The sequence below is a fragment of the Benincasa hispida genome, chromosome 1, assembly GCF_009727055.1.
Source record: "Benincasa hispida cultivar B227 chromosome 1, ASM972705v1, whole genome shotgun sequence".
Classification (NCBI taxonomy): domain Eukaryota; kingdom Viridiplantae; phylum Streptophyta; class Magnoliopsida; order Cucurbitales; family Cucurbitaceae; genus Benincasa; species Benincasa hispida.
The window spans coordinates 55,593,093-55,613,851 of NC_052349.1; the positions used below are offsets into that span (position 1 = coordinate 55,593,093).

The window sequence follows — 20,759 nt, forward strand, 5'->3', positions numbered from 1 at the left end:
GCATATATCACGAATGTAACACATTGACGACAATAATCCCTATGTTCGACCTCAGATTAATTGTAAAAATCGGTCGCATATATCAATAGATGGTGGATCCATTGGCTAAAGAGTTTAGTCAGTTATTCACATACTGTTAGAGCTTCAAGCTATAGGTCCATAAGGTTCCCTTGGTAACTCAATGGATTCAAATTGAGAATCAATTCTTGGGGTTGATTTGAAATGTTCAAATTGACAAGAGGAAATTCAATTATGTATGATATAATCCGTGTGATGTATGAGATACATCAAGTGGAGTATTAATGTATATATGATTTACATTAAGTAAAACTAGTCATAAATGACTTTCTCTTTAAAGTAAAACTAGTCATAAATGACTTTCTCTTTAAAGCATGTAAAGTATAACTCATATAAAAAACATGGCTTTAAAGGTACTAATGCATGCTGAGTATATTTAACACATATAAATCGTTTTTCAACAATTTCTCACACATGCATACATTTAAAACATAACTCATGATTTGCTTGGAATTCACTTTGTAAAACTAGCTAGCATGAGAATAATCTTCTTTAAAACATGCTTTTTATAACACGTTGTAATCAAACATTTTAAGCAAATGTTTTAGTCAAAACGTTTTAGCCACTCACCTTGATTGCTTAGGAGCTTTTCACTCTAGTAGCTCTTTTTTCTACCTCGGGCTCCCTTTTCATCCTTAGAATTCATATTCAAATTACAGCTTAAATTACTCATAGTTCTAAATCTTATTTTGAGATTCTTCCTTCTACAAACATATTCTAAAATGTCTCAGGAAGCTTACCCTAAAATTTGAGCTAGAACTCCTCGTGGTTTGGCCGGAATCACGGAATCTTCAAGACTGGCCCAAACTGATCCAACAACCTGACCCTTCTATTTTCTTCTCAGTTTCCATCCCGATCTCTTCGAGCTTTTCTTTTGGCAGCCCTACCCTGAAAACTAGACTTTCAGAGATTTCAGGTGGCTTTAAAATCACTCCAAACGCACGAGTAAATTGGGAGAACTCCTCGTCCCAAGTTGATGTGTCCTCTTCAGACCTCATTGTCCAATGTGTCCTCTATGACTAACGCATGGATTTGGCTCCAACACAAGGTTTGCTTCACTCTCCCACTCTTTTTACGGTATTTCTGAATTGTGATCTAAAAATGAAGTCTCATGGCTCTATTTATAGGCGTCCAAACCTTCTCCGGAGTTGACATCACCTACTTGGCTGCATGGCCAAGTGTCTTCTTCTCACCTCATCAACGCAATGATGTGATCATCGCAAGCTAAGTGTCTTACTCCCATGTTGCCAACACATGAGCCTCCAATCTGATGCCACCACCTCAAATTCTTAAGGCTTAAGGCTTTCCTCCCAAGAAGACATATGGTTTTGATGATGTTTTCTATGTGACCTCACCCTTGTATGCGTCCAACTCTTGGATGCTCAACGCCTAGTCCATAAACAATGCATAGCCTCTACTCAACGCATAGCAAGCCAATTCACTATCATTATAATTCAACTTAGCTATCGCAAGGAGCTAACCATCACCAACGCATAGGGTGACCGTCCATCCCCGACGCATGGCTCACTCGCACGACTTGCTTGGCATGGGCGCATGGTGCTAGCCACCAATGCATAGGCGCGCTGCAAAATGAGCTGGCCACTCGACGCATGGGTCGTGCTGGCCGCTCGATGCATGGGCGTGCTACTTCGACGCTGGGCCGTGCAGCGTGTGCTGCCATCGCTTGCTCGCTCGACTGCATGGCGCCATGGCATGGGTTGAGCACTTGGCTGCATGGCAGGGACCTCTACAAAACGGCATAGCTACTCAGCAGGGCGCTCAATGCCATGGGCGTGCACGCTTGAGTGCATTGGCAAGGTGTCCGGCTGAGGCTGCTCGATGCATGGGCAGGCATTTGGCCAAGGCTGCTCGACGCATGCATGGGTGCTGGCCGAGGACTGCTCGACACATGGCTAAGCATTTGGCTGAGGTTGCTTGACGCATACACCTCTAGCCCTCGTGCATCCCAATGCCTCACTCCTATTTTCCTTCCTTCACCAACTCATCCATCATCCAATGCATCCAATGTAAAATTCTATACTTAGCCAAATTTTCCAAAATTTCCCCAAGAGTTTAAACTTCCAAATTTCCTCTTTTCTTCAAATCTCCACTTTTTCCTTACCATTACACACTAGTTTCCACATCAACCGTACTCATCACACTAGTCTTAGTAGGAAACATACTCAAGAGAGAAATTAGGATTCAGGTTTCACAAGCCCTATGCGCGCCAGCTGTCGACAAAGTATCCAACCCAGTTTTGCCCCGCGCGCCTCCCGTCACTCGCAACCCGTGCATCCATGCATCGACCCGATTCGCCACCCGCCTGCGTGCGCCCACGATTTTCGTTCGACCTGAACCCACCCGCGCTTTCTTTGACTGCACCAACGCGCATTGACCAGCCGTCCAGAACAGTCTGGACCGGTCTATTTGACCTGATTGAGCCGGTTTGACCGGTTCAACTTGGTTTTTGGTGTTTTTGGGCCGATTCAAGTGGTTTCTGATCGGTTCCAGATAGTTTAAAGTGTTTGAAGCCGGTTCTAGGAAGCTGATTGCTGATTTTTGCAATAAATTAGTTATTTGTTTGTTTTTAATGCCAAAATCGGTCCACTTTAGTGTTGTTTACCTATTATGCATGTGATGTATAATGTTGTTTGATTATGTGTGCATATAGTATACCATATAGTTTTAAAACCCCATCATAGGAAAAGTATGTGACATGCATTTGTTAATGTTATAAGTGTTATAAAATATATACTATGCATGCTTAGTTTTAATATAAGTGTTATATTAAAGCATCTTTGTTTGAAGGAAGAATGTTATAGATGAATGCTCTAAGGTTATAATTGTTATAATTTATTTTATAATTATTATAAAATAACCTAGACTTCTAAAATCTATAATAAAGATAAGATGCATGCTCACTTAGGGTTAACCATCGAGCAATCCCAATTTTCATAAAAAATAGGTCGATATCTTGTAAAACCGAAGTTACAAGAAAACTTATCCGGCAAGATCTTGGCAAAAATTCAGATAAGATGACTAAGGTTGAAGGTTTTTAAGTTGACGGTTCATGGAACACCTACTACCTGGAGATCGAGCCGACGTCTAAGTTAGGTTAAACCGATTTTATGAGCATGCGTGAGCAGTGTGAGGCAATAAAATTTGTTTATCACCTAGACATCGTAGGTTAAAAATCCAGTATAAAAGTTATACTCAGATGAATCACCTAGACTTAGGCCATCGTCATGACCCTTCCTCAACACTTTGAGTAATGTTGCCGCAGCATTGCAATGCTCTTCCTAGTGTTATGATGTTGCGACAAACCTATAAATTGGTGATCTTGGTTCCATCAAAGGTGTGAAGAAAATTCTGATCTAAGTACGGTTTTGAGAGCCAATTGAGTCGATTTTTTGTGAAATTTTCATCATAGTCAGCCTCGTTTCTATATCTTTGATTGTATTGTCGATATGCCTATGTGAGGCTAGGTAAATATTCTTGGGATTAATTGTATGTCTTAATTCTTGAAGGATATCTAGTTAATTGTGCTTAATTGTTGTGAACTCTTTGGGTGGATTTGATTGAGTCTCAATCGAATTTTTATGAATGGATCTGACAAATTAGTTTATCAAAATTCTTGTTTGTAAAATCGTCATAGCCTATGCAATGTTGATTGATTTAGTTACGTATATTAGGATCGCATGTGTAGGGCCTAGACTTTTTCTGACCAAACTCGTGTATGCCCTAATATAATCTTTTCCAATAAATCATGCTATGAGATATGGCTTTTCCTGTTTGTAGTATGTCTCAACAATTGAACCCTTCGTAATGCAATTCAATTTTAACTTGTATGTCGCTAAGAAGGAAAAGTTGTAAAGTGAATTAGGGCTCATTTGGTTTATTATCAAATTTGGCTAATTGGGCTATTAGATTCTTTAATAGGTTGAGGGGTTCATAGAAGTAGTACGATTAACTAGTGTCTGATGATAGAAATATAAAACATACATACTAATCCCATGGTTTTTCCATCGATTTAATTCAACCCTTTTTTCTGCCCTCATTCTTGTTTCTCTATTTTTCTTGTCATTTGTTTCACAAAACCAACCAACCCCCCACTACATAGAATTTTTAAATTAACTTGGCTAGCCATTAGTCTCTCTGTGGATTCGGCCCCATTCTTACTGCTTTACTGCGTTTGTGGTATAAGTATTGGATCGGTGACTCTATTTCTTTGTACATATATGGATATATATATTTATATACATATATATACGTATATGTACATATATAGATATATGTATTTATATGTGTGTGTGTATATGTACATATATGTGTGTGTCAACTGTCACAATTGCACTTTCGAAAGCTTTACTAAACGATTGTGCAACACTTGTTTCCACTCACGAACAAGTCAACCAATTCGAATACCGTACGCTAATGGCACACCGGGTACCTCTTGCAACCTCTACCCCCATTTTAGATAAAACGGTTTTAGAAAACGGGTTTAGAGAAAAGATTTTCGCAAACGTTTGAGTATATGAATAGAGAAGAGAAAGATTATAGTAGACTAGAAAACAATAAGCAACGAAGACTTTATAGCATACCACTCTAGATATGAGGAAGTGATGGTTATACATGTGTGTGCGTGTGCGTGTGTGCGTGTGCGTGTGCGTGTGTGTGTGAACACCCCTTTTCCTTTCCTTTCCTTTTCTAATTTCCAAAAAAAAAAACTCCAAATTAAATTTCAAAAATCAAATCTCAACCATCTCCCAATTAAAAAAATAATTCTATTCCAATTGTTCAATTCCAAATATAATTTCACCAATTGATTTAAATAAAAAAAAAAATCAATTGTCATACTAATTTACAATTGAATTATTTAAGCACAATAACTCCATTTTTAAGCACAATAAAATTTTCCTAAAAACTTGCCACATATTTTTGCATCAACCATGTAATATGACATTAATAGAACCATTATAATACAATTACATTTTGAGAATATTTCACTTGCAATGTAAATCTAAATTTGTTGCCCTAATGAATCCAATATAATTTTTTCCAACTTAACTAGAAATATTACATGCACAAAATTGTAAAATGATGGCTTAAAATAAAAAGACTGAAATGCATGATGCACAAAAGTAAACTCTAAACCCCATTTTTCAAAACCCTATGCAATATGTGTATTTAAAAAAAAAAAAAAAAATTAGTGTAATCCATAGTTTATTAAAAAAATATATAGAATTATTGAATTAAAAAATATCCAAACAAAAATAATCATTATAAAAACAGATTTTGTCAGAAAAAACTACATCAAGTACTCCAGACATGAACTTAACTCAACATTTGAAATACCCAAAATACAGACATGAACTCCAATCATATCTCATCTCAATACCCCATCACAATCCCTAATATCAAATTATCAACAATACATGTACATCAATTATATGAATGAACTAAGTGTCACTATTGCATTTTTTACAATGATCATCATATATCAATGGTAGGTAAATCAATGATATATAAATTATGGATATACCAATTAATTTTATTTGCCTATTAATGATAGTCTAAGTCAATCGAGATGTAACTGGTGTATATCATGAGTTGTATTAAATTGTTAATGTATACAAGTAGCCTACACATTAATTCTAGGCTTTATCTTTTTCTTACCATTCAAATTGATGCAACCAAATTGATGAAAATATGCCACAATCATAGATGGCAATTATTTCTAATTCCATTGACCTGACACTACATGATTCCTCAAAATCTTTTGATATTCCACAAAATGGGTGCAGAATATCAACCTTCTTCAGTAGTTGACCTCAAAGGTTGTGAATCATGAGAGATTAGATTAGAATAGACCTTCAAAGTTAAACTGAAAAAGTTCACTCAGCCACAAATAGAGGTAGCAAGTCTATAAATATATGGGAAGGAACTATCATGACAAAATTTCTTCATCCTTTCCTTGAGAATAGTCAGGTAAATAATACAGAGAAGTGGAAGATGCTTTTCCAGGAAGGATTGCACAATTTAAAAGCAATGTTCAGCCTGCTTTTGATGATCTTACTACAGTTGGAAGGACAACTGAATCAAGGTTTCCAGGGTAAGGAGTCCACAGACCTAATCCTCCCTTAGTCTCTATCAAACTAGTCGACGAATTACGCTTCTTCCATTGTTTATACTCTTTCATATCGCTCATATTCCCCTTGAGTTGATCCCAATCTTTAACCCACTCTATGAGAGAAGAATGCTCTCTTGTATGTGGGTGCAAAATAAAAAGTGAGTAATACTCGCAATTTGGAAACATGAAAAACTTGAAAGAATCCCCTAGCCTGTATACCACATAGCCAAAACTCAATTGGTCTCTTGGTGTGAACATGTGGACTTCATTGAACCACAAGCAGCTAAACAAATTACTCATTGCTGTATGCTCCCTTATAATGATGGCTCCCTCTGGAACATCTGCATTTTTTCATGAAGTTTGATCAATACAACATTTTATGCACATAAACGTCGAGTTAAAAAGCATGATCCGGTGGAAACACCCACAATTCTAGAGTTAAGTAGTTCATTTTAGGAATTATTAAAATGGAACCGTGTGACAACAATTAGAACTCTTCCAAATCTTGTCACAGAGTTCTCTCATTTAATATATGTCAAGAATGGTGATTATTGAGGAACTGAAGTTTTTCAGATGCACAATTTCACATATTATATAAGAAGGCATGCATCGACAATAATAAAATCTGATAAAGATAACCTTGGCTTACCACTGACAGTTTTCTTCTCTGGACTCCATGGCTCCATTCCTTCATATCGGTAAATTTTCATGTGAAGATCAATAAGAGGACGGGCATATCGTTTCCTTCGCTTATTAGAATCGGCCTCTTCATAGATACTACGGTGATGCTTATGTTGAGCAATGGCAAAGGTATGCTTCCCACGCCACAAGTATCTGCAGGTTAGCAAGAAAAAGTAATTACCAAGAACATTGAGAAGATTTTAGAAGGTATTTGCAGAAGTTCGATCACCCTGATCATCAACAGAATCCGTGAAAATTAGCACAACATCTCACAGTCCCAGTTGGAATATAGACTCCCCTCCCCTCACTGACAGTAACTAGAAAAAACTGGCTTCACCTAGTTAAGTCAAATGATACCTTCGTAGGTATATTTTGCAAAGAAATGGGAAGATATTTTTTAACTATAATTAAAAATTACATATATGTGGAATCATAAGGCTAACAAGTTCATAAAAAGTAATACCTTTCTAAAATGAGCAAAGGGTCTACTATCAACTCCATTTTACCATCAATCCAGATACTATATTGTGCTTGAGGGAATAACCGATGAGTTAATATCTTTGGAACCTTTCCATTTCTTCTTGGCTCATCATAGGGTGGATACTTCAGTAAAACAAGGCGCCAGATACCAACCCATTTTCCTCCATCATTATCCTCCTCAATAGTAACATTTTCTCTTATAAATTGCATTGATATCTCATCCACCACCATAAGAAAACAGAATAGATCCTTAGAGCGGACGCTTATATTCGAAGGCTGACGAGGAACATCATATCCATCGAAAATTCCTGAGGCAACCACAAACCTGCACTTCTTGACATACTTGATATCAGCAGGAATCATTTCAGCCCCACCATTTCGCATAAAACCACAATGCACCTGATTCGAAAACAAAAATAGTGACAAACTAGCTTACAATCAACTCTGAAAAACCCAGGAAAAACATTCAAGCTAACTGGGTGAGGATATGGACAAAAAAGACATTTTGTCCCACCTTCATGGTTGGTTTTAGTTTAAAGCTTTCCTCTCTTTGAGTCCAGTTCTGATGTCCTCCAAACAGTGGGGATGTTTGAGATCCATTTAATGAGTACTCCGCTTCAGTGATGTAGACAAGTCTTTTGACAATTTTATCTGGAGTTCTTCCTTTCGGAATGACTACTCTATCGGCTTCATCCATCAACGGAATTGAACAACCTAAGTAAATAACAAGATAAATATCAGTATCTAAACACTACACTAAAGTTTTCTCCACTTCATCTTTAGTTATGACAACTACAAACCAAGTTCAAAACTATAAAAGAAAGGTCGAAAGAATAATCTTACGGTGTTGTGCCTTTGCCATTAATCCCATTGAGTTTAAGATCGTGAAAACCTTACTTTCTTTATTACAAATAGCTGTATATCAAGAAAACAAAAGAAATCACATTCAACATCGAGTCACAAATTAAATGATCTTGAAACAAGACTCAAAAACACTAAAGACATAAATACAGGATAATGTTTTCTCTACAAATACCGGAGAAAAAAGTGATAGAAGAGCGGCAAGACCAAACATGAAAGAGGGAGGCAATGAGAATCAGCAACATCCATAAAATTCCACCCACAAGAAATAATCGAATGAACCCCTTCTTCCAAACAATCTTCATTGGGTAATCGGAAGGCAACTTTTCAGATGAAACGAAACCTCCTTCAACATCTGCAACCATAACAACCAAATATCTTCATTTTTCTTGAATAATATCAATTTTATCTATCATGCAACAGAAAATATCCCATACAAGACATTCAAAATCTCTGAAACGAACAGAAAGAAAGAAAAATAAATAAAAAAAAAAAAAAAAAACCAAGAGACAAAAATCTTAATCTTCAACAAAACCCCAACCCCAACCCCAATCCATAACGTAGCTGGCAGGTCAAATTGCATAAAGTAGACCAGAAAAGGTCTAAACGTTTCCAAGTACCTTTAGCAGGCTGATTTTGAATATTTCGCTCTCCCCTACGATTTACTCGTGAAGAAAATGATCTCTGTAAATCCCTATCCATAAGTACTATCTCAACTTCCCATTTGTGGAATAACAAGACAAGCAGCAAGAAGAAAAATCAACATTTATATAGCGTCCTCAAAATGAAGATCTCTCCGTTCAACTAATCTTCTGGTCCAATATCTATCATGTCTTCTGTGCTATCATCTCATTCTGAAAATCAAAGCATACAATGAAATAAAACTCAGATTTGGGGAACACATGGAATTAACAAAAAGTGACAGTGCTGAATGTCGAGTAGCAAGTGCCACCATCTCAAATCTGAAGCACAGAAAAGAAGTAGGAATTTGAAGAAAACATTACTCACTAGATTGACATAGTGAAATGAATTGAAAAGGTACACCAGAGAGAATTAAAAAAGGCTAGGCCATTGGGATATGAGCGTGGATAAATTGTAGTTACAAAAAGGTTGTTTTAATTTGCTCCATGACAAACCTAAAATAGTACTACTAAGAAGCACAAACACTTTAATCTGGCTAGCATGTAAGCGTCTAACATGCATCAGGTACTTGGACACTTATTAGTGCAAAAGATGTGTTGGACATTAGTTGTACAAAGTCAAAGTAGGTCCAACATTCGCAAACATGCATCAAACACTCGTTATGTATGCTCAAATGGACACATGGGAAAAATAATAAATGTTGCTGCTGCTTCTGCCACATAGACTGACACAAGACCGTTCATGACTTGCCCTTACTCTTATGGAATATGGGTATATTTTCAATCAGCTTAAAAAAAAACAATAAGTCTCTTTGATGAAATAAAAAGAGTTTAATACTCAAAGTACAATGAAACAAAACCAGCAATATAAAGCAAATACAACGAAATGTAGCCCTTAACTGGACTAAGCCAGAAAGTCCAGAAAAATAAAGCAAGTACGATTAAAAATTACCCATAACATAACAACTTTGTGTGAGACCTATCATGAAAGTCTATGAGAGGAAGAAGGGCAAGAAAGGAATTATGCAAACAAGAGAGGGGGAGGGGACCAGTAGTGAGACCATTTGATCACCTGACCGTTGGGAGAGGCGCGTTTTGAAGGAAATGGTGGAACGGGGACCCGCTGAAGGGCATTAGTAGGGTTTTGGGAATGAAGGAAGGGTAGGATGATTTTTGAGAGCAATAGCTCATATAGGAGATACTACTCTCTCAAACAGCTGGAGTATCTTTCTTTGCTATTTTTCTTCCTCAGTTATTCTTCTTTTATTTCTCTGAACTTGTGACCTCTGTTGGCTTTGTAATATCCTTGAGACTTTGGGATATTTGTTTATATATAATAGTCACCTTGGGGGAGAAGGGTATACTCTATTTTGGCTTGGTTATTTAGAAGGAAGAGATTGAACGTTTGGTGAACGATATGTTGACGTCCGGGATAATCCGACCAAGTAACAGCCTGTTCTCTAGTCCAGTCCTATTGGTTAGAAAGAAGGATGGAGGATGGTGATTCTGCGTGGATTATAGACGTATGAATAATGCCACCATACCAGACAAGTTCCCGATACCGATTATTGAAAAGTTGATAGATGAGTTATATGGTTAGACAGTGTACTCTAAGCTGGATTTGAGGTCGGGTTATCATCGAATTAGAATGGAGGAAGATGTGCCCAAAACTGCTTTTCGTACACACGAGGGACACTATGAATTCCTGGTCATGCCTTGGATTAACGAACGCCTCAACCACATTCCAAGCGCTGATGAATCAAGTATCCAAACCTTTCCTTAGGAGATGCATCCTGGTATTCTTCTATGACATCCTGGTTTATGGTTCAGATCGGGATACTCACATTAAACATTTGAGAATGGTTTTTAATGTGCTCAGAGACAACAAGTTGTTCGCAAACAACAAGTGTGTCTTCGGCCAAACCAAGATCCAATATTTGGATCATTGGATTTCCAAACAAGGAGTCGAGGCAAAGCAAGAGAATATTCAAGCGGTGGTCAATTGGGGTAAGCCTAAAAACCCAAGGAAACTTCGGGGTTTTCTAGGGCTCACCAGATATTATCGAAGATTTGTGGAAAATTATGGCAGGATTACACAACCCCTTCACCAATTTGGTTTTTAATGTGCTCGGAGACAACCAAGTTGTTCGCAAACAACAAGTGTGTCTTCGGCCAAGCCAAGATCCAATATTTGGATCATTGGATTTCCGAAGGAATCGAGGCAAAGCAAGAGAAAATTCAGGCGATGGTCAATTGGGGCAAGCCTAAAAACCCAAGGAACCTTCAGGGTTTTCTAGGGCTCACCGGATATTATCGAAGGTTCGTGGAAAATTATGGCAAGATTACACAACCCCTTCACCAATTACTGCACAAAAACGCTTTTCAATGGAATTTGGAAGCCGATCAAGCATTTGAAACACTCAAGAAGATAATGACCACTCTACCCGTCCTTGCCTTACCTTATTTTAACCAACCATTTGTAATTGAAACTGATGCATCAGGCACAGGATTGAGGGCAGTGTTAACACAGAACAACCGTCTCATTGTGTATTTCAATCAACCCTTATCTTTAAGACACAAGCTAATCAGTGTATGAGAGGGAACTGATGGCAGTGGTGTTAGCAATGCAAAAGTGGAGACATTATCTATTGGGGAGGCGTTTCCGATCAGCAAGCATTGAAATATTTACTACAACAGAGGGAGGTTTAATCGAATTTTCAGCGGTGGTTGACCAAACTAATGGGGTAAGACTTCAAAATTTTATATCAACCAGGCTTGAACAAGAAAGCGGCAGATGCCTTATCTAGAATGCCCGAACCTAAAGAACAGAGCACGGAAGAAGTTACAAGCTTGAATATGTTGTCAACTCATAGCATCTTAGACGTGGACCTCATTCAGAAGTATAACAAGATCAAACCCTGTAGAAGATTATTCAAGACTTGAAACCAGATACGGATAGCCACCCCAAATACTCATGGATGCAGGGGAAGTTGTTATATAAAAATCGGCTCGTAAATTCAAAATCCTTTACTCTGATACCCACTCTATTACATATTTTTCATGAATATGTGATGGGAGGGACACTCTAGATTCCTACGAGCATATAAGCGAATAATAGGAGAACTATATTGGCAAGGCATGAAGCAAGATGTAAAAGGTTACGTGGAGAAGTACGTAATCGGCCAAAAGAACAAGTACAAAGCAATGATACCCGCTGGTTTGCTACAACCCCTACCAATTCTGGATCGAGTATGGGAAGATTTATCAATGGATTTTATTGAGGGTCTACCTAAATCGACAGGGAAGGATGTGATTGTTGTGGTCATGGATCGATTAAGTATAGTCACTTCATAGCTCTAAGTCATCTATTCTCAGCAAAACAAGTGGCAATGGAATTTATCAAAGAAGTCATTTGGCACCATGGGTTTCCAAGATCGATCATTTCTGACACGGACAAAATTTTTGTGAGCTTATTATGGTGTGAATGTTTGCAACTCAAGGAACCAAATTAAGGAAAGCACCGCGTTCCACCCCCAAATTGATGGTCTGACAGAAATCATTAACAAATGTCTCAAAACCTACTTAAGATGTTTCTGCAATCAACAACCAAGGAAATGGGAGAAGTAGTTGCCCAGGGCAGAGTTATGGTATAACACCAACTTTCATATATCGATCAACACTATCCCGTTCAGCATAGTTTTTGGGCACACTCCCCCCTCCCCCCCATCATTTCGTATAGTGACTGGAAAACCGTGCACAACACGTTGGAACAACAACTAATCGAACAGGATCAAGCTCTCTTGAAATTAAAAGACCAGCTGGTAATGGCTCAGAATCGAATGCATAAGTTCGCGAATAGATAAAGAAAGGAAGTGGGATTTGAAACAGGAGACTTTGTATACCTTAAGATCAGGCCTTACAGACAGAAATCTCTAGCAAAAAAAGATGTGAAAAGCTATCACCACGGTTCAATGGTCCCTACAAAGTGGTGGAAAAGATTGGGACAGTGGCATATGGTCTGGAGCTTCCTTCCTGAGCCACGATATATGGTGTTTTTCACGTCTCACAATTAAAGAAAGCAATGTCTTATGAGCGCATAGTACAAACGGAAGCACCACAGTTGTCAGAAGATTTTCGATGGGAAGCAAAACCGAAACAGGTATTGGGAGTTAGGTGGAATGCTGAAACGAATTGTCAAGAATGACAGATTCAATGGGATAAACAACCAGAATCAGAGGCTACTTGGGAACTAGTGGAAGTCATGAAGAGGCAACTTCCAAATGCTCACCTTGAGGACAAGGTGATTCAACAAGGGAGTAACGTGAGACTTCCTATCGTGAAAGTCTATGAGAGGAAGAAAGGCAAGAAAGAAATTATGTAAACAAGAGAGAGGGAGGGGATCAGCTGTAACGACCCAACTTTCTATTCTACTTCTAGGACGCTACTATATGCATGCATACGCTTGACAATAAATTTCTCGAGAAAAACTAAACAAAAGAAATAAAAAAAAATTGCATTAAGTAAAGCTCAAATAACAAAATCCTGAAAACTCCGTTTAGGGTTCCCCAATGTTAATTTAAAAATAAATTGAATAAATAAATAAATTAGCAAATGAATAAATGAAATAACCAAGAGTTTTAAATACTAGACTCCTAAACCAAAACATATCACATAAATAAAAACATGAGTTGATGTGATGTCCCAATGGCCAGGTTTTGAATTCCTCCGGTCATTTGCCGATCTATCCCACTATTGGGCCCACAAGGTGAATTGTTAGTCTTCCTATTGGGACTTGAGTGCAAAAAACGCATCGTAGGCATAGGCATAGGCATAAGCATAAGGGGTGAACCCGAAGGCATGCTTTCATAGGTAGTGACCCTGGAGGGCACAGTCATAAACATAAGTGGTGATCCCAAGGGAACACCGTACATAGGCCTAAGGTGTGCGCCCAAAGGCTCACAACATGTGATGTGCATAGCCCGATAGAAGTGCTCACAGTCATTATCAATCTCACATAGGCATAAGCATACAATCAAAGTCTTAAATCATGATGGCATAACATATTAGGCTTGGCTTCCAAAATTCCAACTGACCAACAAGGATGTCATAATATTCCAAGCCAACATAGGAACCAATACTTAACACATACTTGGGTTCGAGGGCGAACCCACGATAGGTAACTTACCTTTATAATAAGCCCAAGTATGTTCAAGGAAACCTATATCTTGTAAGTCCAGTAAGATCTTGAATCAAGTCCTATCACATCAGCCAGATTTAAAATTAACCATCAAGGCCAAAACTTAGTGGGTAATCAAGATTAAATGAAACCCACACCAAACATCTACAACATCTTGCCCAGAAGTATACCAAAAAGGCCCAAAACCACCATTGAAGCTGCTGGACAGTGACGACAAATGCCTCCAAAACGCCAAACTAACCTTCAAATGCCAAGAAAAAAATATTATTATAAAATCCAACATTATTGGGCATTCAAGAACCAGCCAAGAACTTAACCAAAAACTCAACCTTACCCACACTGAAACTCCGACGAGTGGTGGCAACCAAAACACGATGCAGAGGCAGTGGAAGCTTCACAGGTTGGGTCTGTTGCAAACAGCTAGATGTGAGAGAGAGAGACTGAGATCGAAGGAAAGATGCTAGAGAGAGAAAGAAACACCCACCGACAGCACCACTGTCAACTTCCCTTTCCTACCAAACCTCAGAACACCTTTCATAAGTGCTACTATATACAAAAAAAAAAAAAAAAAAAAAAAAAAACATGTTATCACCCACCTCAAACTCCAAATCTTTGCTTCTAACATCGGCGTAGCTTTTCTGTCTACTCTATGCTATTTGCATACGTGCTCTGATCTTCTGGATTGCCTCGACCCAACAATTTTTGTTCTCTAACTCTAATCCAGTAGACAAGAGACCTATAACTCTTCCAATATAGAACTTCAAACGATGTCATGCCAATAGTAATTTGGTAACTGTTGTTATAAGCAAATTCCATAAGATGCAAATAGGGTCTCAACTGCCTGCAAAAGTATATCCCACAAGCGCATAACATGTCCTCTAATGTTTGGTTCCAACACTCGGTTTGACCATCAATACGCAAATGAAAAGTTGTACTGAACTGTAGTCACACTCGGTTTGACCTCAATATGCGAGTGAAAAGTTGTACTGAAATGTAGTCGAATACCTTATGCTTTCTCATGAAGTGTGATAATGTCTTCCATATATATAACTATGAAACTTTGAGATGTTGAAAATCAACAATGCTTTACATGTGGTAGAGCAACTGTCCATATACATCATAACCCAATATAAATAGCAGAGCATATCTGAACAACTGGAAATTGCTTCTACAATTGATGCCCCATTTAGTAGCTATATGCCTGAGAAACAACTTTGTCCAATTAAATCTCATATCATTAGAAACTTAGCATCCTATTGCCAAGGGATGTAAAACTTACTCGAGCCCAAACATCATGTTACTCTTTAGTCTTAAAACAATCGCATTTCATTATTCAGACCCTGCACGAATGAGTCTAGAAATCTATTTCATAATAAGGTTTATGAAGTTATTAGATACTATAGAGTATCAGTCCATCTAAAACACATCACCATAACCCCATAATAACTATATCTATTCCTTGAAGATAGTTTGTAAGATGGAAACCTTCTTGATTCATAAGTCTACCTCGAGCGTATCCATCTCCCTGAAGTTGATCAACTCGTCGTCCATATTAGAAGGACATACTACTTGTGGCGCTCGAAGTCCAAGATTCGGAATTCGGATTCACACCTAACGGCACGGGCATTCCCCTGTGTCCCCTGCAACCTGGCGACACTACCATACTCAACTCTTAATGGTTGATGCATAGTTGCATGGATCCACCTTTCTTCTTGACAACCAAAACTGATGTTCTCAAAGGCACAACATTAGGGCATAACACGAACTTTGTTGAATAGTTCATGTTTCTGGGACTTGAGCTACTTCATCCCATCTACAACAATTTCTTGCTATCAACTCAAGCTCTACTCTCAAGTCCACCTCTTGTACTAGTGATGATCTTAGAAAATCTAACTTTCTTACTTTAATACATATATAACTTTCTATCTTCTTCAAACTAGATCAGTTTCCCCTTTCAATCAAATTAACGGCTTCATTAGTTTCTATATAAATTGTTCCCAAAATCAAAATCTCCTACTCCTTGCTAACACTTTCAATTATGTACCTGTTGACTAATAAAGTCTCGATATCCCATGTCAATAGTTTCAAAACAATCCTTGCTACTAACAACTCCACCTTAGATTATATCTCTTTAACCTTTTATTTTGGAAAAGACTTTGATGTTGGAATTGAGCTTTACAACCAACACTTTACGCAATTTCCTTCAACCACACATAGTAAGGTCCAAAGTTCCAAATGGTAATTAGGGACTCTTCCTTTACACCAAAGCCTACACCTTGTAACCAATTATACCACATCTTAACATCCAAACCACACTCAAATACTTGGGAATCTTGAACATATTAATTTCTTTTATCTTCCCAAAATATTAAAACCTTTCTTAGATGCTTTTATTTTCCTCACACTTATCCTTGTTAAGGCCGATAAATTCAAGGTGTACTTTTCACTTTTTAAGTGAAAAATAATCTCTATACCAAGACATGTGACCATTAATAACCCCTCCAAAATCTACAATTTAATTCAAAACTTTAAACTATGGCAGGGTACTCTCCACAATTTAGCTTTTTTTTCCCAAAAAAAAAAAAAAAAAAAAATCTAAATGCTTTACCATTCCTCTTGTTATAGTTTAGTTCTTCCATCACAACAAGAAGATAAAAAAAATCCAAGTACCTAAAGAACGATAACTCAATCCAACTTTTTTCCCCTATTTTTTAAGCCAAAGCTATTTTCAACCATCTTGGCTTCCTTGCCAAACTCATTTTATCAAGGTCCTATATGGAGGTCTTCATATTATCACCTACACGTACTAATTTTTTTCCCCTTTTTAGGCACGATACATAAAGAAACAAAACATGATACCTTACCCAATCCACCAATCTTCAATAATACAAAAGCGACTATGACCTATTAATCCTTTCTCAATTCCTCTCGGAAACATTTGACTTTAATATCCAATAACCCTAATAAAACTAGTCTCTTCTTCTTTTCCTTATCTATAAAGAAATTTTAATCTCATACCTATGTACGTGACTTGTTTTCATAGAGTTTCTTGTAGTTTCACTAATCTCATTCTCCATTACAAAACGTAACATTGTTCCTTGGTGAATTCTCAACTTGACTACTTTATTCTATGGCTTAGACAGATAAATACTTTACTATTTTCACTGTCATATCATAACACGACCTAGCTTCATTAGGTTTTAAATATCTTTGAACTATCTATTCTTTCTTAACAGTCCGTTCATAAGATAAAATAGTGTCAGGTGACTTTTGACATCCATCTATTTTTCATTAAATCATAGTTGCATATCCAATCCATTATAACTTCCATAAAGACATTAACCAAGCAGTAAAACATAATTTGTGCTATTAAATTGATCAAATACTTGCATGTCTTTTACTTATCAAACGTACCTAGCGATGACAAGGAATTCGTTGATGGGCCATAAGGGACATTTTGGTCTTATGATGTAAGTTAGTCTACAGAACCTAAAAACTTAGGCTCTGATACCAATTGTAACGACCCAACTTTCTATTATACTTCTAGGACACTACTATATGCATGCATAGGCATGACAATAAATTTCTCGAGTAAAATTAAACAAAAGAAATAAAATTTTTATTTCATTAAATAAAGCTCAAATGACAAAATCCTGAAAACTCCGTTCGGGGTTCCTCGATGCTAATTTAAAAATAAATTGAGTAAATAAATAAATTAACAAATAAATAAATGAAATAACCAAGAGTTTTAAATACTAGACTCCTAAACCAAAACATATCACATAACTTTATACTACCAATTACATCTTGGATGTGTCTTACGATGATAGAAGAAAATAAAGATGGTATAAAAATGGAAGAAACAAACCTACTAATATCTAAAAGCAAAATCCGTAAAGTAATTTTCAACCAATTTCAAGTGCATAATATCTATCTAAACAAATCATAAATATAGTTACAACATAACAGTATCCTTAAGTCATTTTTAACCAAATACACCTATTATATAATCAAAAGATCACAAAAGTGTCATATAAGATCTTGCACACCTCTTGAAATTCGTGAACTAAAATGATAGAAAGAAATTTGTTGTAGTGTTACTTACATTAACCAAACAAATAAAGATTAGAAAATAAATGATAGAAAGAAATCATATAAGATCTTGCACACCTATTGAAACTCATGGAGTAAAATGAAACCCATAGAAACCACAAAATTCACAAAGGCTAGCATCTGAAAGGGGATGGGCAAAGTGAAAGAACAAAACCATATGAAAATTGAAAAACGTACAAAGGTCAAGAATCCATTCAATATAACATATAAATTTAAATTGGGTGGGGGTAACTCCACAGCTATACAAAAACAAGAATTTAACATTATAATCAATCAAATAGTAAATTAATTAACTGTATACTTCTATTAAAGTGTATCCCTTCATCGAAAATCACTAAAAATCAATGACATGTGCACAACTCTTGACCTCTTCTATTTGCGGAAGATCACAAGAACACAACAATGCTATCAAGTCACCTAATTTATTATAAGCAAATTAATTAAGCAAAACATCTTCAAGAAGAAAAATAACAACTACACAAATATTTATTAATAGAATCAACAAACAAAAGAATCAACACTCGTTAAAAGAGGAAAAGACAATAAGTAAAAGATGGTAAGTAATGAAATATTAAAGAAAAGAATATCGGCTACATTACAATTAATCACAAAGACACAATCCAATTATACTTTTCTATATACCATAGCTCCCATGAGAATTGAAGAACTTACCACTCTTAAATCATGGCGCATGTGTAAGGTAGAAAATACCATAACAATTGGTTTTACTTTTGGAGTCCTTTGTATTGCAACTATCTTACCATTGTGATTGTTAAAGACAAGCCCCTGTAAGAGTTTGTAAGCAATAAATTGGAAATGATATATAGAATGAGGTAATGTATGTGATTAAGTTGTTAACCAACAAAGAAAAAAAATTAAAATGGTTGTCCCCCATCCACACAAGTAACTGCATGCAAACTAGAGAAAAACCAGAAGATGAAAAACATATACTTGGCTTCCTAGTGAACTCAAAAATTCACATCTCATAGTGCATAAAATAATCGTCTCCAATTGAATTAAGAAAAATTAATAAATTGATGAGCAAAACATGTACATCTCATAGTGCATAAAATAACTCATGCCTACACGAAAGCTTATGACACACACATATATATCACTAATTATTGCTACTGATATTAGTGCAATAACTAGAGGGCATTATTTGATACTCGGCTTAAAATGGAATGATTATGTAAAAAAACATAAAGAGCTTGCAGAGATTTGGGGTTTGGGGTTTGTGGTGATCAACAACTAATATGGTAAAAGAAACACACCCCACACCCCCCTACCAATACACTTTTCTATAACTTCAAACTAGTTCAAAAACATGAGAATAAGATATTGTATTACACATACAATAGATTTGTTTACGTATCTGATACAAATAGGCAGAGTCGGTGCACATATCTAAAATAGCTTATAACAGAATAACAAACTGATAAAAGGTTAAAAATATGTATAGAAAATTAATCATTACCTGATATAATAGAAAACTTATCTAACTCACCAGAACACATCAAACTCTAAAATCTGGCAATTTAAAGCGATGATTCAGTGACAGCGACCAGCGGCCGGCGGTAATGAACACGACGAATCGAACGGCGGATGTTGCAGCGAACGGACGACTCGACAAAAACCCACACGCATGGCCACGCTGAGCACCGGCTACGGACGCCTGTGGACGGCGGCGCGGCTTCAGATCTGGCGGCTAGACTCCAGCGGCGGCGGCGGCAAGCGAGCGAGACGGCAGGAGATCGTGGCTAGAGATCAGGTGGGCTGCAGCTGGATCACGACGCGATCTGAAGCTCTAGCGGAATGAGCGGCGCTGAGTCACGGCTGAGAGAACCAGCAGTTGGCGTGGTCAGAGTGGCGCGGGACGGGCGGATTTGGAGCTTCTCGTGTGGGCGTCGGATCTGGCGGCGGAGGATTGCGCACGATTGCGAACGGGAGAGAAGAAAAAGTTGTGGATTGGAGGGAGGGGAGATTCACGGCTGCAGGCGTGGAGAAGAGGGACAGAAAACTAAATTTCTTTCTTTTTTTTTTATAATCGAGTTTGGAAGGCTCTTCTTGAGCAATGACTCTTAAGGATGTGCATGGAATTTCTCTTTGCTCTCATATTCCTGAACCGACATCTGACCCATTTTAGGACCAGCTCTTTGTCTTCTCTGCCTCTTCTTATACTAATGATGTTCCCAGGGTTTTCAAAAGAATTTCCCATTCTTCCATCAAATATTCTGCTAGCTGCCTAAACTCAACAGCCAAGAACAGAAAACTAAATTTCTTTCTTTTTTTTTTCAACCTTATTTATATATATATATATATAAAAGATTAGTTTAAATCCTAATTTGACTAGTCAACACCCAATATACATATATATATTTTCCCTTTTCTTTTAACCTCTCAATCTCCCAAAAAAAAAAATATCCATAAATCCAAATCAACAAATATAACCTTAATAATCTTATCACATTTAGTTCCATGTCCAACTCCAAAAATCAAAAATATATTTCAAATAGTTTGAGATAATTAATTAAAAATCATTCAAAAATTCGGGATGTTACATTTTCTTCCTCTGCTA

General features: G+C 37.0%; 1 protein-coding gene across 5 annotated transcripts; it reads right to left on the bottom strand.

Annotated features, from left to right (window-relative positions):
- Positions 1–5,987: 5,987 nt before the first annotated feature.
- On the bottom strand, positions 5,988–20,424 carry LOC120072248. 5 transcript variants are annotated; one of them, XM_039024699.1, is made up of 12 exons: positions 14,665–18,791; positions 14,553–14,580; positions 14,403–14,475; positions 14,239–14,309; positions 14,057–14,127; positions 8,851–9,084; positions 8,406–8,585; positions 8,213–8,284; positions 7,884–8,083; positions 7,353–7,768; positions 6,858–7,042; positions 5,988–6,549 (listed from the first exon to the last, which is right to left on the bottom strand). In XM_039024699.1, exons 6-12 carry the CDS (start codon positions 8,930–8,932, stop codon positions 6,131–6,133), a joined length of 1,554 nt encoding a protein of 517 aa, XP_038880627.1. In that variant the 5' UTR covers positions 8,933–9,084; positions 14,057–14,127; positions 14,239–14,309; positions 14,403–14,475; positions 14,553–14,580; positions 14,665–18,791; the 3' UTR covers positions 5,988–6,130. The 5 variants fall into 5 exon arrangements, with proteins under 5 accessions (XP_038880627.1, XP_038880637.1, XP_038880619.1 ...); XM_039024709.1 differs by lacking the exon at positions 14,553–14,580; XM_039024691.1 differs by lacking the exons at positions 14,057–14,127; positions 14,239–14,309; positions 14,403–14,475; positions 14,553–14,580; positions 14,665–18,791 and adding exons at positions 18,854–18,967; positions 19,689–20,424.
- Positions 20,425–20,759: the final 335 nt, after the last annotated feature.

Bases quoted from the DNA above. Each gene is read 5' to 3' on its own strand.
- LOC120072248 (XM_039024691.1), bottom strand. From the start codon at position 8,932: ATGGATAGGGATTTACAGAGATCATTTTCTTCACGAGTAAATCGTAGG. The intron at 8,586-8,850 runs GTACTTGGAAAC...TTATGGTTGCAG, and splicing joins TCAAAATCAGCCTGCTAAAG to ATGTTGAAGGAGGTTTCGTT. The intron at 6,550-6,857 runs GTAAGCCAAGGT...GAAAAAATGCAG, and splicing joins AGAGAAGAAAACTGTCAGTG to ATGTTCCAGAGGGAGCCATC.